The following is a 23,748-nucleotide window of genomic DNA, read 5'->3' as shown; positions in this document are numbered from 1 at the left end:
TTACAAACACACCAGCTGCTCTCCTTGTACCGGTTACTTTCTGTACACAGTTGTCTTTCTGAAATAATGCCTTCAACGTTTTAATGTGCGCTCTTTGACTGAGTTCAATTTGTCGCTTAGATATTTAAGAGTTTGCAACTTTTGTTTTCAATGGGTTGAAGAATGTGAAGTCGCTTTGGGAGGGAAATAACGGTACAGGACGTTAGCCGACTGTTAGCTTACCAGCAGCAACAGGTCGGTGACAAAACATGGTGATGGAGCGCGCGACTTTTTCAAAGTACTCGTGGATCGACTTCGTCTTCTCTGTGGTCGGAGTATGTACCTTCCTGGTGGACTGGGGCTCGGACGTGTGGGTGGCCACCGAGTTTTACTGCCGCGGGGACCTGTTCTGGTTCGGGGTGCTGGTCGGCCTCATGGTGCTGTCGTCTATCGTGGTCCAGATGTTCAGTTGGTTCTGGTTCAAGTATGACCGAGAGCTGCCGGGGTTCAGCGTTCAGACCGAGGGAGGAACCGTCCTGTTCGGGGACCGAGTCAAGCTGTCCTGCGTGCTGCATGTGCTGCAGCTGGGCTTCCTCTGCAGGTAGGGTCAGTGGTGGAAGAACAACTCATATCCTTTACTTAATAAAAGTAGAAATACTGTAGTATGAAAGTATTCCATTGTTACTTAAGCAAATGTACAGAAGTATTATAAGCAGTTTTAGTCCATTTAATAATAATATATGTTTTTTATATCACTGGATTATAGTTATTGATGCATTTATGTTGCAGCTGGTAAAGTTTGGGCTACTTTTCATTAATTCATAGACTGGCAGGCATCCCAGTCTATAGTGTTACATCATAATTTATCACTTAATTTATGGTTTGTACTGATAATCTGAATCTGCAGTGTAACCAGTAAGTAAAGCTGTCAAATAAATGTAGTGAAGAAAAAACAAATATGTGCCTCTAAGTAAAAGTAGCATAAAATGGAAATACCGAGGAACAAGTGACTGGAAATTAACTAACTCTACCTGCCACTGTGTCTGGTGAACTCCAAAAATTACATTTTTTTTGCTTTGTTGGTGAGTAAAGCAAATCTAGCAGCTACTTACATATTTTACCAGTATTTGTCTGGTATTAAATCCATTTAGTGTTAAAATAACTCAGAGTTATTCCTGCTAATCACTGGGTTGGCTGGTTAAAACTTCAACTGTTTGTTTGTGTATACACTGTATATGGAATTGAACAGCTTACACCTATTTAGTAGTGACTATAGTCTGACTGATGGTGGTTACTCAGTATGTATGAAGTGTTTCAGCAGCAGGTTACATGAAATCAGACGCCCTGCATGTGTGATGCAAACACACTTAAATCTTGACCAAACTGGAATCATGCTCCCCAGACACAAACACATTTGTTGCAGGAGTGTTTCTCAGAAGTTCAGGCAAGCAGGTAGGTAATAACATTTGACAGGTGCTGTGACCATGAATGAAAATGTCAGGTGTGTCAGCTAGTAAAACCAGTGTCTCAGAAGAGAGCTGAATGCTTAAAATGCACCAATAGTGAGTTAATGAGGAATGAAGAGCTCAAAATATGAGTCAGTGCTGTTGAAGACACTTGATGCATCATGCCAGACTGCTTCTATTCACCCTTAAATGAGTACATGTAGTTGCATGAGTTTGGTATGTGATGCCCTTTTCTCACCATCTATGTGTCACACACTCTAACAGCCCTTCTCTGATATATATTCATCCACATAGGCACATCTTTGCCATACGACAAGGCTTCAGGGTGTGGTGGCGGAAAGAGGAAGGGTCAGAGTACGCCGTTTACCTGACACATGACCTCAGCATGCTCCGGCTTATCGAGACGTTCTGTGAGAGTGCTCCTCAGCTCACCCTGATGATCTACGTCATGCTGCACACAAACAAAGCCAGGACGGTTCAGTGTGAGTTCTCTTCAGTTTGATTTACTTCCATCCCACAAAAAAGCAAACTCTTACAGCTGAGGATATTATTTTGTGTATATTATATACATGTTATTATAATAGGAGAGGTGAAGTTCAGGTGTTCATGTTATGATGTGTGAGTCAAAGTTAGTGATCTAGCTTAGGTTGTAAAAATACTCTTTCTGGGTTGTGGTAAGTCAACAAACACAACAAATGTGTGTTCACTTCCTCTTGGTTGCTAACTCAAGGTTTATCTTCTGTTTTTTGCAGTTGTTAGCATTGCTGCATCAACTACTTCCATAGCCTGGATGGTGGTGGATTACCACCGCTCTCTGCGCTCCTTCCTCCCAGACAAGGCCAAGCAGGGCTGGTGTTCCTCTTTAATCTACTTCCTGTGGAACCTGCTGCTCATCGCCCCGCGTGTTGCGGCCCTCGCCCTCTTTGCCTCAGTCCTGTCCTGGTATATTGCTATCCACTTTCTGATGTTGTGGCCTGTCTTTGTGACGTGGGCCTGGCGACAGGGGACAGACTTCATGGACAGCACCGGGGGTGAGTGGCTCTACCGGGCCACCGTAGGGCTTATTTGGTACTTCAGCTGGTTTAACGTAGCAGAGGGTCAGACCAGAGGCAGGAGCATCATCTACCATTCTTTCATCACCACTGATGGAGGAATCCTGCTGGCGACTTGGTGGTTTTACAGGGACCCTGTCCAGACTGAGTCGTACGCCCTCGCTCTGCTCATTGCTCTACCTTTCATCTACCTCCTGGGACTGTTTTTCAAATCCCTTTACTACTGTTGCTTCCACCCCAAGCTGTGGAGGCCCCCGTCGAGGGATCCAGGACTGCCTGATGATCTGCCCGATGCAGAAGTGTCCTTTAAAGACACTACCATCCAGGACGGCACCCTGTCCTCCCACCTCCTCAACAAACGGATGGCCTGCCATGCTGCTCACTTTTATTTAGAGCAAGCAGTTATTAGAAACACTGATAGCGCGAATGGAGCAGAGTCGTCACATCTGTGATGTCTTACTTTTTGTGTCATGGCCAGCTGTGGACTTGTTTGGTAGTGACTGAAATCAACAGTCTCTCTAGACTGTCTCTTATTTGTGCTGCAGAGTCACCTGGTGCTCAGTTGTGATGGGAATTGATAAGATTTTATTGATACCAGTGCCATTATCGATATTGCTTATCAGTTCAAATCTTTGTCGATTCTGTTTTTTGATTTTGGGTCTTTCTTGTGTGTGTTTCACAGGTTTTCAGCATCACAGTGCAACAGTTTTATTATCTCTGAGTCTGAACACAACATAGATTAAATGAGAGAATATTTGCACAGCATTTGTTTTCATCCAGGCTGTTTTAGTCAAAGAAAGAATCTGCTAAACCGGCCTGTGTGACGCCACTGTCGTTATAATGTACTTAGATATTTACCCTCAGTAACTGACATGCTGCTCAGTTGGGAAGCAGTAGCACCTGTGTGGAGTGCCAAATACATGGCATTCCTGGAAATGAAGTGCATGTTGCGTCGTGAGATGTTTCAGCATATTGCAGGTGTTTCCATCCTTACTTGAAATGATCACTGTACGGACATACAAGCAGCACTGTTGTCATCTTTCTTTGTGAAGTGAGGCCACGCTTTGGACCATATTTTCCTCTATGGCTATGACTCCTTGTTGCAAGTTTCCATCGGTGTAGAAGCAGGAGTTTATGTCATTGTTTTGCAAAGTGCAAATGTCAGAGAAAAATGCCAGAACCAATAAGCTCAGAGGCATACCATTCCAACGGATAGGACAGTTTGGACATGGTTTTCAATTGGACCCAGTTCTCGATTCCCATCCCTAGTGCTCAGTGTAATTTGAACCAAAATGCAGGCTCACAAACCGTACTTGAAACTAAGACAATATGGATAAAATCCTTTTCACATACATCAAACATCAGAACATATATTGTCATATAAGAAGTTCCTGGAAAAACTGACCTGCAACCTTGCCAATACCAGCATAGATACTAAAGGGACAGCTGCCACTGTATATAATCATACATTGTCAGATGTCTCAACTTGAAACTGGGGATAATTTGATACGCTCATTTCTAAACCAAGAAAGTGAAGTGTTAGCTTTATTTGATACATTCTCTACAAAACAAATTGTGTTTCATGATGATGCTTGAAGTACATTTATACGTGGAGTCAATTTGTACGTTTGTCATACATACCGTAGATCATATGGGTTAGCTGATGTTGATGTTTTTTAATATACAAAGAAAAAAAACACTGACAAGGCAAAAAAAAAATACTTTATATACATAATATTTGGGATATTATAAGGGTTTTTGGTAAGAGAGCTGTTTTTTTCCACTTTATGTAGTTAATCTTTTAATTTAAGTGGATGTCTGAGGTTTTACATGTCAGCATTGGGTATCTGAAGTCATGTGTTGTTTTTGAGTGTTTGGTTGTTACAGCTGCTATTACTGGAACCTATTTGAAGGACTTTGAATGTAGAATTAACCATGAGCGCTCCTGTTATAATATCTATGTCCTGTTACTGTGTGAAACAGCTGTTTTAGACCAGCTGACGGAGGAGAAGTTTTCATCAAGATGATACTGTAAAAAAGTTTGAGTCAAGTGTTGATACTTTACATGTCAACTACATATTTAAGTACATATTTGCCACACATGACGCCACTGGTGTTACTTTTGTTCGCTCATCCAGTGTTTGTTTAGCTTGTTTAAATGTCACATGTTCCAAACGTCTCGGTTTACCTCACTATCAGTGTAAACTGTGCTACACACAGACAATCCTTATGACTCTACACGGAGCATGTGCTGTTCAAATCTTTTTGTAGTGCCCTAAAAGTTGATTCAAGTTTTTGTGTGTTATGATTTATTTTCACGTTAAACTGCTTTCAGTTCAGTGTTAATGTTTATAAAGTGTTGTAGATCCACTTCTTTGCCAACAGACTCTTCTGAAACCAAAAGTCACTGTTGGTTGTTTATATTTTACCTCATTTGCCATGTGCAATTATTAAAGTGTTTACAATCTTGTAGGCTATTATCTGTTTTTAATCTGTGCTTTCTTTACACGTGATGCAGACTGCAGACACTATGTGATTTGCATGATGAATTACTGCTCAGTCTCTTATACTGTGCAGTAAAATAACTATTTAAATATGAGAATACTGTGGAGCCTCATTGTTACAGTGACAGCTTTAAATGTAAGTTGTATGTCAAGTCAAGTCAGTTTTATTTATATGACACATCTACACAGTTTTTATCAGTCGATTTGGTATATTTCATGTCCATGCCAACAGAATGACAAGTCCTTGTGTCATTGTTTACAAACAAGATAGTCAAAATGCTTAGCCATGTTGTCAGTATCCACCTTATTCCTGAGGACACTACTGTAGACATGATAATGTGCGCAACTTCTAGTGAGATAGCGGAAGTAGCAGTAAGCTAGTTAGTCCCATAGACTGTGGTTAGTACCAGTGGCTAGCTGCTTCTTTTCTAAAGTAATATGCCTTCAGTTTAGCAAATACTTTTTTTTTTTTTTTTTTTTTTTACAAATATTTAATTGTGTCAACTTAGCATTTTCTAAAATGTCTTTGCGGAGCTCTGGTACCTGTTGCACTGTCTGTGTCTGTAATGACTAACAACTAGTCTAAGCTAAATTTTTGTCTTCAGCAAATGTGTGCTAAACATGTAACCAGAATGAAAAGGGACCGTTCCTGTTGCCAAAGGTACCATTGATAGGAGAACTAAAACTACAAGATAGGGATGTCCCGATCACAATTTTTTTTTTTTGCATCCGATCCGATACCGAGTGCTTTATTTTGAAACTGAGTCCGATACCGAGTGCGATCCGATACCTTGCAAAGCATTAAGAAAGAAAAAAAATAAAGCATCCAAGTTGTCCCATAAGGTGGTTCAGCAGCACAAAATGTAAACAAATTCTGAATTGTAAACAAATTGTCCCTCCAGAGTTGCCGAAGGGCTGTGGTAGGCGAGGTTCTGTCTGTCCCACGTTTTTCTACTCACTGACATGGTCAATCTATGTGAAACTGCACATAGGCATTGAGGATTGGCATAGGTAGAAGGTGACAAAGCTACCTACGGGTATGGACTAGTCTTACGTAAAAAGCATTCAAATCATTTGCCATTTTTCTTTCATCATTAGTATACAACGGGTTCCTTTTCTAAATCATATTTGTAATAAATAATGTGGCCCACATTTTCTTTTTGTTATTAGCCCTAAAGTAATTGTCTATGGATTCCTTTTATCTCCTTTTAGCCACATTGAGTTTCTGCTTCAGCTCCTTCTGCAATGACTGTAATTCCACTCGGACAGTCTTTAATGTCCTCAGTAATATAGGACTTGTTGTTGGGGTACTGTTTTATTGTCTTTTTGGGAACTCCTTCCACACAGAAGTTCACATAAGCTGTAATGACCTCGTTGGTTTTAATCACGTCAGACTCATGCAGAACGCCCCAGTCTGTGCACAAGTAGCTCCCCTCAGAATTTCAGTGTTGTCGTTAGACCAGAATTTAACAATTTTGTTATTTGTTATTACGACAGTGTGCCTTTAAGATGTCACGGGACCCTGAGGGAGGGTCAACTTTGAGAGGCACACAGCGGTTGAGAAATGTGTGAGCTGGGGCCAGCTCAAGCTTTTTCATGTTGTCCAATTGGGGATCTTCTGCAGGTTGTGTAAACCTTGTGTATTACAATATCTCTAAGTGTTCAAAGTGTGTGAGGCTGTGTTTTCTTCTGTTGTAGCTTATGTGGGAAGATGGCTGTATATGCAGGACAGTGAGGTGTTTTCTCTTTTTACATGTGGCTTTCATCTGTTTGTTCATGAAAACAGTCCCATTTACAGGAAATGCAAAGTAAACTAATAATCTGAATGGAATAATTGTGCTGCACTATCATACTGCACTGTAGCTGTACCAGTGAGCGATGCCATGGTAGCCATGTCCATTATTCATACAGTCTATAGATAAAACCGAGCTTCTGAAGGAGCACTGATGGGAGAGGTGTATTTCTTTGGGTGTCAAGTTCACATACCAACAATCTCTACCACAATCAGACTTAATAAGATTTTGAATGCAAGACTTTTACCCCAGATTCAATTTGGTATGGTGTTTGGCCTTGGTATATTTGCGTTTTTTTTTTTGGTGTTGCCTCTCTTGAATGGCTTCTGCTTATGGTCTGGCACCTGGTCACTATAAGGCCTGAACTCACCTGAGCGCTGTGGGTATACATGCCCACAAATGTTCCAAGCACAGGAAAAAGACGAAATAAGAAATACAGGCAGGGGTGGAGTCTCTGCAGTAAATACACCACAACACACCATTAGTGGGTCATAAATGATGATTGAATGTGTCAATATGTTGAGGGTTTTTTTCCCGGAAAATCCCGCATAATAGATCTTTAGGTAAAAGATCTGATGATGACTCAGTTGGTATAACTAGTTATTATCTTCAATATTTGGTTGTCAAAAGGGTTTTAACTGTATGTTCTCTGTCCCACAAATTTGTTTGCTCAGGCACGCAGGTGCAGCAGAGACTTCTTTACGCAGCTTCTACCCAAAGACCCGTGACAACAAGGTTGGAGCAGTGTACCTGAGGCCCGACTTGAGCATGCTGCAGCTCATTGAGACGTTTTCAGAGCACCCCTCAGCTTGTCCTCATGCTCACTATCTTTCTGCAGCAGGGCAAGCTCGACCATGTGACAGGTGCAGTGTGTGACTCATGTCTCTGATTGTTATTTAGATTTGGCATCAAATAACGAATTCAGTCATGAGTGTTGAATTAGAATTAAGATTAAAGTGCTGAAGTAAAAATGCAAATCTAGGTTACGCTTTGCCTTTCCTAGAGGCTGTTGAACACAATGAGAGGACATATAGTTCCTTTCTGCTCTTCACCAAACAGGTTTTCTCAGGACCTCCCGGAGTTACAGTTAGCTGCCATTGCAGTCATGTCTGGACCTTATTCATTCACTCTTCGTCTTCTCCTCCTCAGTGGGGAAGACCATTGGGTCAGTCTCAGCCATGGCCTTCGGGTTGACCATGCACTACCGCACCCCGGGCTTCCTCCTGCCTGACAAGCTGCCGCCGCAGGTGATCACCTCAGTGTTCTTCCTCTGGAACCTGTTCCTCATCTCATCTCGCCTTACTACCCTCGCCCTCTTCGCCTCTGTGCTGCCCTGCTTCATCTTCACCCACTGGTATATATTGTTATATATAAAATAAAGACAAGATCCATTTTGTAATCATCCTGACTCTGTTTTATTTTACCTGCTCTGTGCCCTATATCAGTGGCTCTCAACAATTTTTGTCTGACACAACCTCTTAGCCCTGTCCTCAAGTACCCCATCGACACCATGGAATGTGTGATTTAACACTAAAACAATGTTTTGATACAACTGAATTGTCAATGTTTAGATTGGTATTTTGTACTACTAATACTTGGACTAGCAGAGGATGAATATATCAATGGTTTGTCCATAACTTTTAGCTATATTTCATTTATATTTAATTGCTAAATATGCCAGCTATGTACTTTAAGCAAACTATTTCAACCATTTATCTGAACCATCCATCTATCACAACTATTTATCCATTATTTTTAATTAACTATTTCATCTGTTAATCCATTACTTTAAGATATTTCACTATTTATCCATAACCTTTAGCTAGCTATTCAAATTTTTTTCTATTAGCTACTTTCAGTGAACTATTTAGGCTATTTATATTTGTTTATTGATTATTTTTAGCCATTTCATCATTTATCTTGTATGTTAGCTAACATTTTCAACTGTTTATTGTTTTTAGCTATTTCATCATTTATCCAGTACTGCAGCTAACGTTCTCAACAGTATATTGATTATTTTTAGCTATTTCACCATTTATCCAGTACTTTAGCTAATGCTCTCAACTGTTTATTGATTGTTTTTAGCTACTTCATAATTTCTCCAGTACTTTAGCTAACATTTTCAACTGTTTATTGATTATTTTTCGCTGTTTCATCATATATCCGGTACTTTAGCTAACATTTTCAACTGTTTATTATTTTTAGCTATTTCATAATTTCTCCAGTACTTTAGCTAACATTTTCAACTGTTTATTGATTATTTTTAGCTATTTCATCATTTATCTGGTACTTTAGCTAACATTTTCAACTGTTTATTATTTTTTAGCTATTTCATCATTTATTCGGTACTTTAGCTAACATTTTCAACTGTTTATTGATTATTTTTAGCTATTTCGTCATTCATCCAGTACTCTGTTTTCAACCTTTAACTTTTAGTTAACTATTTAAACTATTGCTTTTAGTTACCTGTTTCAACTGTTTATCCAGCAAAGTAACTTTTAGCTAACTAGTTTAGCTTTTTATCCTTCACTTTTAGCTATTTCACCATTCATCCAGTACATTTAGGTAAGTATTTTAAAAGATTTTTCATAGCTTTCAGTTAACGGTTTAGCCCACTCTGCTCGCTTGTTTACTGATTTTTGTGCATTCTCAATCCTCTCCTTTCATTGTCAACTTCATTACCTGCCTTAGAGCGTTTTACCACCTTAATTAGTACCTTCCCCACCCTGACTTGTTTCACCTGTCCCTCGTTGTTCACGTCCTTACCTTGTGTATTTTGTCTGTGTGCCTTCCTTCTGTCAGTTGTGAGATCGTCTGCATTTGTTGCTGGTCTCCCTTGTGTTCCTTGTGTCATTTTGGTTTCTTCCTAGTTTAAAATTTGTACTTTGGAGAAGCAGGCAGAAGCACTGACCCGCAAGCTGAGCAATGTACTGCTGAGGATGGGGGCAGCAACAAGACATATTTTAGCTGCCTAAAAAAATATAGCAGTTTAAGCGTACGCTATATTTAGAATATTTTCACTGCTTTACTGTCAGACAGCTCTTTCCAATGGTAAACTGAAACATACTAATCTATGCTCCCTTTAAAGCCACCAGACTCCGTTGACAAAACCAATAATTTTACCTCACTGAACACATTTATTTGATACATTTCTCCAAAGCAAATCGTATTTTGTTGTTTTTACACAAAGTGCATTCGTACGTATTATAAGGGGGCAACTTTTGTTCTATACCATATGACACCAAATGGGTTTGTTCTAACACCAACTTGTTTTTGACAACAAGGTAAAAGATAAATAATAACATTAACAATACTTTATCTGTATTGAATTAAAAAAAAAAGATCATAATATTTTGGACATCATAAGGGTTTTGCAAGAGACCTGATGGTTTTCCTCAATATATGTAGCCTAGTTTATCTCTAAATATAAATGCATTTCTGGGGTCTTACCATGACAGCGAGGGGTATCTAAATGTGTGTGTTGCTACAGCTACCACTGGTACCCTACTTGAAGGACCCTGAATGTAGATTTGACCATAAACTCTCCGCTTGATAGGGTACTATTTTTTTATTGTCATCAAGGTGTAAAATAAGTTAAAGTCAAGTGTTAACTCTTTACACGTCAACTTGGAATTGTTGGTACATATTTAAAAACTCATGACGTCAGCTTTAAGTTCGAAACCACTGGTGTTACTTTTACTCGCTCATCCTGTGTTTGTTTAGTTTGTTTAAATATCACATGTGCCAAATGTCTGTTTACTTCAGTATCAGTGTAAACTGTGCTACACACATACAGTCCTTACTACTCTACACAGAGCATGTTCTATTTAAAGCTTTTTGCAGTGTCCCTAAAATTAAATAAAGTTTTTGTTTTACGTGTTATTTTCATATGTTAAACACTTTTTAATTCATTGTTAATGTTCATAAAATGTCGTAGATTCACTTTTTTGTCAACAAACTTGACTGAAACTAAAAGTCAAGGTCACCGCTGGTTGTTAATATTTTATCTCATTTGCCATGTGCAATTATTAAAGTGGTTACAAAGTTGTAATCTATTGTGTTTTAATATGTGCTTTTTTTTTACACGTCATTGTTACAGTGACAGCTTTCAGTATGATTTTTATGTCAAGTCAGTTTTATGTATTGTGCACAATTAAAAAAAGAGTTGATCCAAAGTGCTTTCCAGTCGGGGCAGTTGCTCTATCTTAGTAAACATATAAATTACTAGTTTTTCTCAGCCGCTTTGCAATATTTGTTGAATCAGCCTTAACATTTGCAAAACAGTAAGTGCATCTCTTGAAACAATTCATACATTGACATGACAAAGGTCATAACTTGCTAAAATCCTTAGATTATTTCTCAAAAATTAATATTTATGTAACATGTGCGTGCCATCAGAACAAGGTGCTATGTTTTCCAGTTGTCTGTCCATCCTGGTGAATCCGATATCTCAAGAGCAGTTTCAGGGAATTTCTTCACATTTGGCATCCTTGGACTCAACAATGAACCAATTAGATTTTGGTGGTCAAAGGTCAAGGTCACAGTGACCTTGTGTACATCTCAATTCCAAGAACACGGTATCGCAAGAAGGCCTTTAGGGAATTTTTAAAATTCAATGATGGATCAGGAATCCATTGCTTAGAATCTGGTGGTCAGGGGCGTTGGTGGCTTAGTGGATAGAGCAGGCGCCCCATGTACAAGGCTGTTGCCGCAGGGGCCCAGGTTCGACTCCAGCCTGTGGCCATTTCCTGCATGTCACTCCCTCTCTCTCCCCCCTTCACACTTGTCTGTCCTGTCAATTAAAGGCTAAAATGCCCCCCAAAAAATCTATGGCCATAACTTCAAAATTCCTACACTTATTATGACAAAATTTCACACAAATGTCTAACAGGATAAAAGGATGAAGTGATGGCAATTTTATATTCAAAAGGTCAAAGGTCAACTTCACTGTGACATCATAATGTTCTGCAGATGAACACGTTTCTGGCCATTACTCAACATCATAATTCCGGAACAGAAGGGGAGACATTTGGTCAGATACTTAATTGGTGAATCTAATCTGAAACTGTGCTGAGCGTGTTGATTGTCTGAGCTGCCAGGTTGAAAATGTGTGTGAAGCATCTATGTTTTAGAATTTGGAGCTTCTTTGCAGCGACGTCCATATTTGAAGCACTTTCTACTGTCATAGCTACGACTTTGTGTCGTATCCTGTTCCTCTAGTCCGCCACAAGCTCACTGGGTTTGCCAACATGCAGCTTCAGGTGGTTTCTCACTGGAAATTCATGACATATATTCTATCACTACTATATTATAGGAGTTTGGACAGATGTGTGAACTGCAACCTGACTTGTTGGCAGAGGCATGCATCTGCAAGACAATAACTAGTTGTACACTTCATGCAGACAGTATGTGATCTGCATGATAATTTACAGCTCAGTCTCTTTTATTTCACAGTAAAATAGCTTTCTTTAAATATGGTAGTACTATAGAGCTTAACGATTAAAGTGACAGCTGTCAGTATGAGTTCTTTGCATGTAAACTGGTAATGAATATATTACTGCAGTATCCCTTTAAGAAGTTACATAACTATGAAGGAGGGTCAATAGGAGGAGTTACAAGTGTTTGACACTGAACTTTAGCGCTTTGCCTACTTTCAGTTAACAAGTGACGTGTTGACAACTCCCAAAATATGTAGCCACAATAGAAGCAAGTAGTTAAAGGGGATATGTGTAAACTTTAATTTGACAGACACTATGGGTGTGTTCAAGTACTCCCCCGTGGACTTCGTCTTTATTCTTTGTGGACTAGTGTTCTTGCTGCTTGACATAGGGCTGGATATATGGGCAGCTGTGGTTTTCTACCAAGAAAAAGCCTACTGGAGCCTTGGCATCCTGCTGCTGCTTCTCATCGGCTCGTCCATTCTTGTTCAGGCCTACAGCTGGCTGTGGTACAGCTACGAGGAATTTAAGAGGCAGACAAAGGTTGAAAATTGCCTGAGCCCGAGCCAGCTCAGGCTGCTTCATGTTTTCCAGCTGGGGATCTACTTCAGGTTGTGCAAACGTTGTGTATTACAATAATCCTGGTGTGTTCCAAGTGCCACAGGCTGTATTTCCTTCTTTTGTATGTGTGGGGAAGTGAGTGTGAATGCAGAATAGTAAGGCGATTTCTCTTTATACGTGTGGCTCTATATCAGAGAGCTCCACCCTTGTCTGTTCATGCACATATTCCCATTTACGGGAAATACAGTCTGAATGGAACAGTTGTGCCTCACTCTAGCTCAACTCCAAACTAGGGTGGTGTAAAAACTATTGAATTTTAGTATACGCAAAACACTCTATCTTTTTAGATAAAAACAAAACATTAAGTAATTTCTGTTGTGAATTACATCAGCTGTTTCATTTCCTCTAAATTTGATACATGATAGTAGTTGTAACAGTAGTGTGTTGTAACAGTGGCATGTCTTATGCGAAAGTCTCTGTAGATCCACTTTTGTGACCGCAAAGATTCAAGAATGAAACGTGAGTTATACGAAAGGTTCTTTATCTGCAGTAGATAATCTGATTTGATATTAGAGCCTTGTTGAACTAGTTCTGTTGAAGCACTGCACTGATGACAACACTACCAAAGAAATCACAATGAGTGTCTCAGTGGTGGAAAGTAAATAAATCTACTCAAATACTGTACTTAAAGAACAGTTTTGATGAACTTGTACTTTACATTGTTGTGTTGTTCCTTGTACTGTTAAGATCTGAGCACTTCTTCCATCACTGACGTAACTCAATTGGTTTTAACTCTGCTCTCTCTATCCCATAACTTTGTCCTCTCAGGCATGCAGGTGTCGTGGAGATCTCCTTATGCAACTCCTACTCAGAGGTCGATGACCCCGAGGGTACAGCAGTGTTCCTGAGCCACGACCTGAGCATGCTGCGGCTCATAGAGACGTTTTCGGAGAGTGCCCCTCAGCTTGTCCTCATGCTCACTATCATTATGCAGCGGGGCGAGCTTGACCCTGTGACAGGTACAGTGTGTTCTCATCTCTCAGAGCTACATCATTTCGATTTGGGGGAGTCACCAGGGGGCATGTCCCCTCAATATTTTTAACATGTGCATTTGCCCTCCCCCCCTTATGAAAACATGAATGTAGCAGAGGACTTTTACTTCGAAAGACTGCTAGACCGTGACTGATCAATGCAACAGTGCCTTCAGTAAAATAAATGGCGGCAGTATGCAACCTCAGAAGCAATGGTTGCAGTCTGCCATAAAACAGCCAGACAAAAAAGCAACTATGTAAAGTTGAAGCAGAATGTACCATGACATTTCCTTCGTAAATAGATGCAAAAAGGGCAGAAATCAGTGCTTAAACATGGATCAAAATGCATGAAATTAAATGTTTGGCACTCAAAATTTCCTGGGGGAGGACCTCTTCTCTTCTGATACCCCTTGTTTTGCCATAATGAAGGTACCAGCATGTGACGTATCATCCCCTGGCTGTCTGAATCTGGTCATTGGTACATTATACAGTTCCAAGGCAGAAATGCTCACCAAAACACCATATGGACCTGTTACTAAGGTTAAAAACTTGATTTTCATTTGAAGGGGTCTTTAATGCACCCAAAACAGTGCTGTATATGCATGAAAAAGGCTACTCTATCAATGAAAGTACTATCTACTCTTTACTAAGAGGAAACACATTAATTACAGTCACTTCTAGCTTCCCTAATGATGACGTCTTCTCCTCCTCAGTGTTAAAGGCCCTTGGGTCAGCCTCAGCCATCGCCTTCAGTGTGACCATGTACCACCGCTCCCTGCGCTCCTTTCTGCCTGACAAACAGAAACAGCAGATGATCTCCTCGTTAGTCTACTTCCTCTGGAACCTGTTCCTCATTACGTCTCGTCTAACCGCCCTCGCCCTCTTCGCCTCCGTGCTGCCCTGCTTCATCTTCTCCCACTTCTTGTGCTCTTGGATGGTGTTATTCTTTTTCGTCTGGAGAGCCAAGACGGAATTCATGGACAGTGCTTGTGGAGAATGGCTTTACAGAGCCACTGTGGGCCTCATCTGGTATTTCGACTGGCTTAATGTGGTCGAGGGGAGGACGAGGTACAGGACTCTGCTCTATCATGGCTACATACTGGTTGACATTTCCTTCCTCTGTGGTCTGTGGTGCTGGAAGATGAGCACAGAACCGCCTTATTTTGAAATCCCACCCCTGTATGCTGTCATCACAGCAGTCAGTGTTGTTGGGGTTTACATCCTTGGCCTCTTTTTTAAGATGATATATTATAAGTACAGCCATCCAAGCCTGGCAAAGGAGGAGCTAAAAGGGGACACTGCAGAAAAGTCCAGAGTTGGACAGGGACCTACTAGGACTCCATTCCCTGAAGATGAGACAGACTTTCCTATATCCTCATTGGAAGATTTAGACGTGGAGAAGGAGATTACATATCGTAGCTGGCCAAGCCCACCTGCACCGGTCACTAAACGCTGCAATAAAAGAATGAAGAAGTTGGCTGAGAACTTCTACGCCTGAGCCGCGTCACCTGACATCCACCAGACACGGAGGTTAGACTGACTCATGCAGACTTGACTAGCCTCATTAATCAAGATCATGAGGTTGTGTGGGATAGAGGGACTGTGACCTGCTCCCTGATTCTACCTCATGGGAAACGACTACAAGTCACGACTGCTGTATTCTCATGAGCACTGTCTTCACTGCACTAACTGGTGCTGCTATGTGCCGATCATCATTTAATTTATTTTCCTTTTCAAGGATAGGTTCACTTTTTTTTAAGTCTGCCTTAAAATGATACTTACATGCCCATATGTACACTGAAATAGTTTTGGGTTGCTGTAATTTTCCTTCTTGTTCGTACTGCCTGTGGAGAGATTTTTAAAGTCCTCCTTCAGACATGATTTCAAGTATTTCAAATATTTCTTTCTCCCTCATTGAAAAATTCTGGATCTGGCCTCTGCCCTGCCCACCACTGCTGCTTGTCTTAGACTGATTGGTGAAAGAGCAGTGTGCATTCAAATGGCTTGTGTTAAGCCTTATCTATGGTTTGGTGCATGACACTTTTGATGAGTGTCGCTCGATAGAAAAGACGTATTTCCAACGGGAAAAAAGTGTCAACATAAAAGTCGGTGACTGCTGGAACAGTGGACTAACTAATGAGATCCGTAGTCAGACGTGTTATCCAGTGCACCACTGGCCCGCATGACTTACTTATTAGATGACTAAAAAGAGTAACCGAGATGGATTATTTGGTTTCTGAAATTTGAATTCAAAAGGCGTAGTTGTATTTTTCTGTTTTAATAAGGAAAATAGGTGTGAGAATATGACTTAGATGAACATTTTGTGAGTTTATATTATGTATTTATTTGTCTGAAAAAGCTATAGTATGCGGAAAGTAGTGGGATGGGGGCATAGCAGTGGCGCACACCCATATCATGGTATACCGGATACCCCTGTGTGAAATTTTAGGAAAGTATGAGGGTAGGAAAAGTGAGATATTACCCAAGCCTTCTGTGACATCACGCATTGTTTTATGAACTCCCGTTTTGGCCTTTAGTGCCACCTTGGATGTTTGGAGCCAGAAGTGACCCTAACACTAGCTGCCAGACTGGTTACACAATGCATTTACAGCTGTTAACTGTGATCTTGCTTATGCTAATGCTAATTTGTGTTAGTGAAGAATTTTAATTTTTAATTTAATTTAATTTTTTAAATTTTATATACTTTATTAATCCCTGAGGGGAAATTCAATTCTTTCACTCGGTTGTCAATTGCACACAGGTTTGAACACACACATGCACAAACAGCACCTATACATGCACTAAGTGGAGAGATGTCAGAGTGAGGGGGCTGCCCATGACAGGCACTCCCAGCAGTTGGGGGGGTGCCTTGCTCAAGGGCAACTCAGCAGTGTCCAGGCTCCATATTTTGGTCCGGGCGGGGACTTGAGCAGGCAACTCTCCACTTCCCAACCCAAGTCCCCATGGACTGAGCTGCTGCCACCCCAAGAACAAGCTTAAATCCATGATTACAAAATGTTCTTACTAGAAAACCCTTACACCCAACTCCTTTGAGGATCTTTGAGTATGACCAAGTGCTGTACAGACATTTTGTAGGCGACCAAAATGTTAAAATTGACTTTCGTGAAAGGTATTAATGTGAGGAGGGTGACTGAACTATATTGTTGTGAAAGCTTATAGTTGAATAGCATTAGGGGGGATGTCTTTGGCATGTATGGAAGGGAGGAATGATTGTTAACAACCAATAAGGACCAGTCTATCAACAGCTGCCCAGAAACATCTTCCAATATCACATTTATCATTAAGAAACAGATTTTTACTGAAAATGTTTATGGATTATATTTATAACAGATGTTGTCAATAATTTGTAATTGTATTTTTGTATACAATTGTATTTTTTTTTATAGTAATATATAATAAACCAAAACTTGAGTCTGAAACTTTTTGAAATTTATTTACACTGTACTGAGTGTCTAAGGTACACAGGGAAACCTTACAGGGCTGTGTAGAGGTCCCAAACAGCTACTGTGGGGAACATAGTGATTATTGTAATTAAATTAGCATCGATTATTATGATGGTGCTCCGTTTACAGGATCACATTCAGGCTCTCTACATGTGGCCTCACAGGTCCTTGAAAATGAGATGAAATACATTAAAAAACAAAACAAAACATTAACATAAAAATAATAACAGTATTTGGCATTGGAAAGAAAAAAGAGCACACATAGAAGAATATAGCCCCTTAAACATTGCATGGTCATTATTTAACAGCCATGGTATACTTCAAAACAGACATGACATGCAGACAAAGTAAAGAAATAAACAGAAAACACATTCAATATGCAGACAAAAATGCAAAGATTGCATATGGTCTCAGTTTTCTCAAACGCCAGATCTGATAGATTTACCTTTAATTCACACTGAACAATCAAACATGCCTTTCACTTTAGTAATCTGCATTAAAAATACCATGTATTTAGATCCTGATTGTCTCTAAGCGATGCTAAGCGTTTCACAGCAACAAAACAAACGCAATCTCCTTTTCAAAAGGAAGCAGAAATCTAATACAAAGCAGAAACTGAATGCTGATGGTGGGATTTCCACAAGTAAATTTACATGAAACACAAATGTGTTGTCAATCCAAATTGAGACATCTATTCTTTGAAAACGTAACTGATAGCAAAATAACTGTTCTTCGGCCCTTCACTAAAATTTTCTTTAAACACTGAGCAACCCACATGAACTTTTCCCCAAAATGGATGTATAGTTTTCTAGAAGGAGGCCTTTCAAATACAGTGCAGACAACACAATCAAATCAAACAAAGTCTAGTAACAAAAAAACACTTAAAAAAAGTATTGAATTTAAAAAAAGTAAGATAACACTTTGGATAATATAACAATGCAGTGATAAATGTATCAAACAAAATCTTTCCCTTTGAGATTATGCATACAATTGATGGTTAAAGGCACAATATAAATATGCACAGTCACGCAAGACAAACAAAAATTACACAGAAATACACATTCTTAACGGTCAAGCTGCATGTGTGTAAATACAAAGTCTTCTTCAGGCTCAGTATTGTTCAGTCATAATCTCACACGGACCGGGGGACAGTCGATCGACTCCTCCGGCTTCTCTCACCATCTACAAAATGAAAAGTCCCTTGAAATACAGTCAGTGAGCAAAGTAGAAATGTATTGCACAGTCATCATCCTTTGTGTAAATTTGTCCCCTCTGATACGCCTCCGAGAGGTTGTGGGTTGTCATGTGGCTGAAAATTCAAAGCTATGGTTGCACTTATTGGATACACTTAAATTCCCAAATTTTAACTAGAGCTGAAACAATTAGTTGACGAGTCTGCAACTTTTTTTCACAATTAACTAATTTTTTCAGTAAGTTTTTGTATTGTTTTAAAGTGAATATTTGCAGTTTTACATTTTCCTCAGACAATAAATTTGGTCCAACATAAGCAATTTTAAGACGTCACATTGAGCTGTGGGAAACTGTTGTGGACATTTTTAACCATTTTTTTGACATTTCATGGACAAAATTAGGGCTGCAACTCATGGTTATTTTCTTGATTGATCGTTGGTCTATAAAAATGTCAAAGAATAGTAGTAGGAGCTACTCACAATTTCCCAGACCCCAAAGTGACATCTTCAGATGCTTGTTTTGACCAACAATCACTCAAAAAAACCAAAAGATACTCAGTTTGCTATCATATAAGTCCAAGAAAAACAGCAAATGCTCACATTTGAGAGGCTAGAACCTGTTAATTAGTGGCATTTTTGCTTAAAATTTTTTACTACAACTGATTTTTTTTTTTTTCCAGATTGACCACTTAGTTAATCAACTAATCGTTGCAACTCTAGATGAAACAGTTGACCAAAAATATTGAGAAAATAATTTTCAGATAATCTGATAAAGACAATTTTTAGTTGCAGCTCTAGTTTTAACTAATTAATACAACGAATGTTGACAACTGCCTGAAAAACAACTGAGAAACATGTTGAGTAAAGTCTTTGGAAACGAAAGTATGCAAGTTCCTTTTTGGTAAATGACCATTTTGACATTCAGTTGCGTTAACAGAGCAACTCTGGTTTTGTTGCAACAACATGACAACATGTAAGAGAAATCAAACTTAATCCTACTGGCTAAGACTATTTTTTGCCCTGGTTTTGTCAAATTGTACAAATGCTTTACGAACACCGCTCTCCTCCTGTGATGAGATGCAACAACTGTCTTCACTATGAGAAGAGGAAACTCATAATGAAACCTCTTAAGTGATTATAATCCTCCAAACAATGTATAAGCTGAGTCAGAGGCTGAAAGGTGAGAGCACGGGCGGATTATGAGACAATGGGGCCCCTGAGGACAGATGTCTCAAAACATAGGAGCACCCATGCAACCAGGACCTTCATCCTGAACCAAAGCTATTGGGTGCTGTTGTTGGTTTAAAAACTAAACTTCAGTGTTTAGTTCATGCTGGACACAAAGAGAAAGAGAGAGGCTGTCTAAAGCTTCCTGACACAACAGATCCATAACAGACAGTTTTCCATTCAAACCAATTCAGATCCTGCATCCTGCAAAGTTTGGGCCAATGGAGCTGTTATCTGTAGTTGGGTTTCCATTCATACGGAGCGCAAACTTTAACCAAATTTACAGAAAATTATTTTTGCATTTCCATTCACTATGATCTTGACATACAGCCCCTAACCCTGTAGATCCTTTAGATTCGTGACCATCCTGAGAGAGACGTTTTACAGCGCAAAAAAATGAACTAGTCAGTGCTCTTAGGTGGAGAATTAGGGAATGGAAACACTGTCTCTGTACTACAATGTCTTGTTACTTATGGGCTGAGATATACACCAATACTGACCGACACTTCAGCCTGGCTCTAAAAGGAAAAAGACTGGCAAAGGATTGGGAGCAAAACACAAACTGAGCTCTGTGACTTTATAACAATAAAAGTTACCGGCCATTTTAAACAGAGGCTCTGTGACCAGTTCTGGAATCCATCCATGGGTATGATCCCTTATAGTTTCCTCCCTCAACCTAAACACACTTAACATTTGTTACCAGAGTCATGTTATCCTGATTTACATCATTCTGAAAAACATAAACTGTTCACCAATCTACAGTAAATCCCATTATTTTAAATGCTTGTATTGTACCACATTCAACTAAGCACTTCAATGAATTTCTAATGGCAGTTCATCTCCTCATAGGAGTTAAAGGATACTTTGGAACCCCAAAAACAGCTGCATCAGTATATTACTAGTATAACATAACATCATCAGCAAAGAAGAACAGCCCTGTTTGTAGCTTTGTGTCAAACCAATTTTCAGATAATCAACAGGTTTTTAAACGGTTTGTGGAGCATTTTCTCAAACCAGAAAATAAACATTGAATCCTTTAAATCAGATTGTCGTGTCCCAAATCCATACCACATACTGATTCTGCACAGGTTTTTAGTATAGTGTCTTCACAATAGAAAAGTGACAACTTTGTGGCTCACTAATCACACAGTAGGCGGCTAAATATGGTCGATTCTAGACACTTTTCACACAATGCAGTTCCCAGAGAAAATTAGGTGGGTGCTCACAACTGGAGAAAATTTAAAATAAGTTGTGGGTGCAAGGGAAAAAACTCAAGATAAATCTTGGAAAACTAAAATAAGTGATACTTATAGAAAAACGTTTAGCTTTCTATAAGTTTAACTTGCAGAGACTTTTGGGTGTATTATGTAATTCCCTCAAAACATAAAAAGGTTATGTATGTTAATGTTTTTGGATACTAAATAGGGCTGCACGTTTTTTTTTTTTTTTTGCCAAGACACCATAATATCAGGTTATACAATAAACACATCACAAAAGACAGAGATACTCCACTCATTGATCAGATTATCAATAGAAAATTGTGCTTTTAATTTTTTTTTTTTTTAATTTATTGGTGCCTTTTGTGTTTAACTCAATGTTCAATTTGTTCAAACAAGAAAGTTGGAAATAATTTCCTTTCATTCTTTAAATTCAGAAGAAGAATTGAGCATACCTTAAAAGGTGAAGTGTGTAAGATTTAGGGGGATTTGGTGGCATGTAGTGGTGCACTGCAGTGTGCAACCAACAAAAACTTCTCCTGGTTAGAATCCCTTCAGTGTTTATTGTTCAGCAAGTTTTTACCGGGAGCCGAATTATCCACAGAGGTCTCCTCCTCTCCAAAACAAACAGAACCAGTAATTTAAAATCAGTAAAAACACTGAATAAAGCAGCTTCACGTTACAAACCAGTGACACTATGATGCTGCTCATTGCATGAACTTCTCACTATGGTGACTGATGGGAAAATGTGACAACTCAGATGGCCCTATCTGGAGTCAGTGCTTGGTTTGTCTGTTCTGGCCACTGTAGCAACATGGCGGTACAACATGGCGATCTCCATAAACGAGGACCAGCTCCCCATGTATAAATAAACAGCTCATTCTAAAGGTAACGAGAACACAATAATTCTTATTTTCAGGTGATTATACACTAGAGAAAACATACTTATTATTTTATATTCCATTTCTGCCAATATATCCCCCTACATTCTACACACTGGACCTTTAATATCTGTATATTATTGGCAAGTAATATCATTATTGCGATATTTAACAATGTGTTCACTTATTTCCTACATACCGTGCAGCCCCACTGCTAAAACAGGATACTATGATGATTAGTATGTCGTACATTCAGTATTAGAGTTAGTGTGGTTTTGGGACACTGCTAAGGTTTTCATTCAGACGTTATTTTCAAGATCTCGTGCTTAGTCTTACTAATGCTACTACTACCAGTGGGGGAGGAAATTTACTTGCTTGTTTGGTGTCTGTTCGGAGCATCCTGCTCTGCTTTCTACCTGTCATATCACTGAGCGTTACAGAAAGGTCGTTTCAGTTTTGTCAGAAGTTGAATGGAGCATCTGATTCTCTGCACATATCCTTACTGACCACAGATGACACATACTGTATGTAAAATAAGGACCACACATCTGCTGTTGCAACACAGTGGAGAGGTCAGGACAGCTGACGGAAAGGTTGTGACCAAGTTACGTGTTTATAACCTCATCTAGTTCCTCATTAAACAGCTGAATGGGTATTACTCAGTCACCTCTGCAAAATGATGCTTTCAAGTCTTTGAGTGAGTGCAAACGAGAGAGGTTTGTTTAAACAAATTAACTTTGATATTCTTTCAGCTAAATTAAAAACACAGCAACAAGAAAAACAAGAATGCCAACAAACAAAGGTGGCCCTTTGGTTGATTAATTCCAGGATGAGAAAAAAGAATGAGAGGGATTGTTTTCACTGCAGGAGATTATGATACTTGAAAGACGATGAGAACAAGGAGGAGGAATAAAATGGATGTCTTCCCTTCTGTGTCCAAATCAGTGCCAGTTTCAGCCATGGTGAGTTTAGCTGCCGTAGAGGAGGGAGCGCTGGGCGTGAGGAACCTTTAACTCAGCCAAACGATGCATCCAGTCCGTTTCTCACAGTCAGCTCCCACCCCGTTACCATCACACATCACACAGTGAGTCATTACTTAGTCGTCTAGTGAGGGCAGATTTGCTTATATGCGAGTGTGTATCATTCGAGGCTCGTGGAGGGTTTTCTCACACAATGTCACTGCACAAACTGACAGGACGACATTTTCCCTATAGTGTGCGATATTCAATGCTGCCTCCTTTACAAGAAGTCCAGTTCCAGCGCTTGGTGCAGGGACACAAGGTCGCCATGAGTGGAGATCCGCCAGAAAGGCATATTGTGCTACAGAGAGAGACACAACCACAGAAACATGACAGTGTGTCAGACACAAACGCTTACAAAGGCTTTACATGTCGTCAAATTGTAACTTGACATCTCCAGATCAATTCACAAATCTGCTTGAATAGGGGGGAGACAGAAGTGTAGTGCATTTACTTAAAAAGAATAGTTCTTTTTTTTCTGAATTATTGAGATAATAATCTTCATTATAAAGAAAACAAGGAATTATGGAGATTATTATCTCATTAATTCAGAAAAACAGAGCAGATTTGTTTTCTCAAGTGAATACATTATGCTTCTTGGATAATCACACTGGATTTCCATTTCATTTGAAATATTTGAATAAATGAATCTGAGATGAAAGTGGCAATTTACAAGTCTGGAACCAGGCCGGTAAAACAGGCAACGTGGTCGTTTTACAGCCAAAGAGAAGCAGCACACCAGACTTGGATCGCTTGTTGTGGCTTTAGTAACTGATCAACAGAGTCAGGCGCCAGCTCCAGTCTGTCTATTTTGACATTTTTTACCTCAAAGATATACTACACAGGATCATTTATGACCTACTGGAAGTGTGTGTCGGTTGCAGAGACTCTGCCCTCTGCCTGTATTTTATAATTACTTCAATGCC

General features: G+C 39.5%; 3 protein-coding genes across 6 annotated transcripts in view; 2 read left to right on the top strand and 1 right to left on the bottom strand.

Annotated features, from left to right (window-relative positions):
• Positions 1-4,974, top strand: xkr8.3 (XK related 8, tandem duplicate 3). Its single transcript, XM_033637475.2, has 3 exons — positions 1-580; positions 1,740-1,927; positions 2,198-4,974. Exons 1-3 carry the CDS (start codon positions 249-251, stop codon positions 2,947-2,949), a joined length of 1,272 nt encoding a protein of 423 aa, XP_033493366.1. The 5' UTR covers positions 1-248; the 3' UTR covers positions 2,950-4,974.
• A 7,459-nt stretch (positions 4,975-12,433) lies between these two features.
• Positions 12,434-17,264, top strand: LOC117263821 (XK-related protein 8-like). Its single transcript, XM_033637474.2, has 3 exons — positions 12,434-12,843; positions 13,622-13,812; positions 14,538-17,264. Exons 1-3 carry the CDS (start codon positions 12,548-12,550, stop codon positions 15,320-15,322), a joined length of 1,272 nt encoding a protein of 423 aa, XP_033493365.2. The 5' UTR covers positions 12,434-12,547; the 3' UTR covers positions 15,323-17,264.
• eya3 (EYA transcriptional coactivator and phosphatase 3) overlaps positions 17,258-23,748 on the bottom strand; it is a 29,449-nt gene continuing 22,958 nt past the window's right edge. For all 4 annotated transcript variants that reach the window (XM_078175798.1, XM_078175797.1, XM_078175799.1 and 1 more), the window contains one exon: positions 17,258-23,123. In XM_078175798.1, coding sequence (XP_078031924.1) covers positions 23,043-23,123 — 81 coding nt within the window. In that variant the 3' untranslated portion in view covers positions 17,258-23,042. The remainder of the gene's footprint in view (positions 23,124-23,748) is intronic.

Source organism: Epinephelus lanceolatus, chromosome 16 (genome assembly GCF_041903045.1).
Source record: "Epinephelus lanceolatus isolate andai-2023 chromosome 16, ASM4190304v1, whole genome shotgun sequence".
Classification (NCBI taxonomy): Eukaryota; Metazoa; Chordata; class Actinopteri; order Perciformes; family Serranidae; genus Epinephelus; species Epinephelus lanceolatus.
Note: the sequence above shows the minus strand (reverse complement) of the source record. Positions and strands in the feature narration are given on the sequence as shown.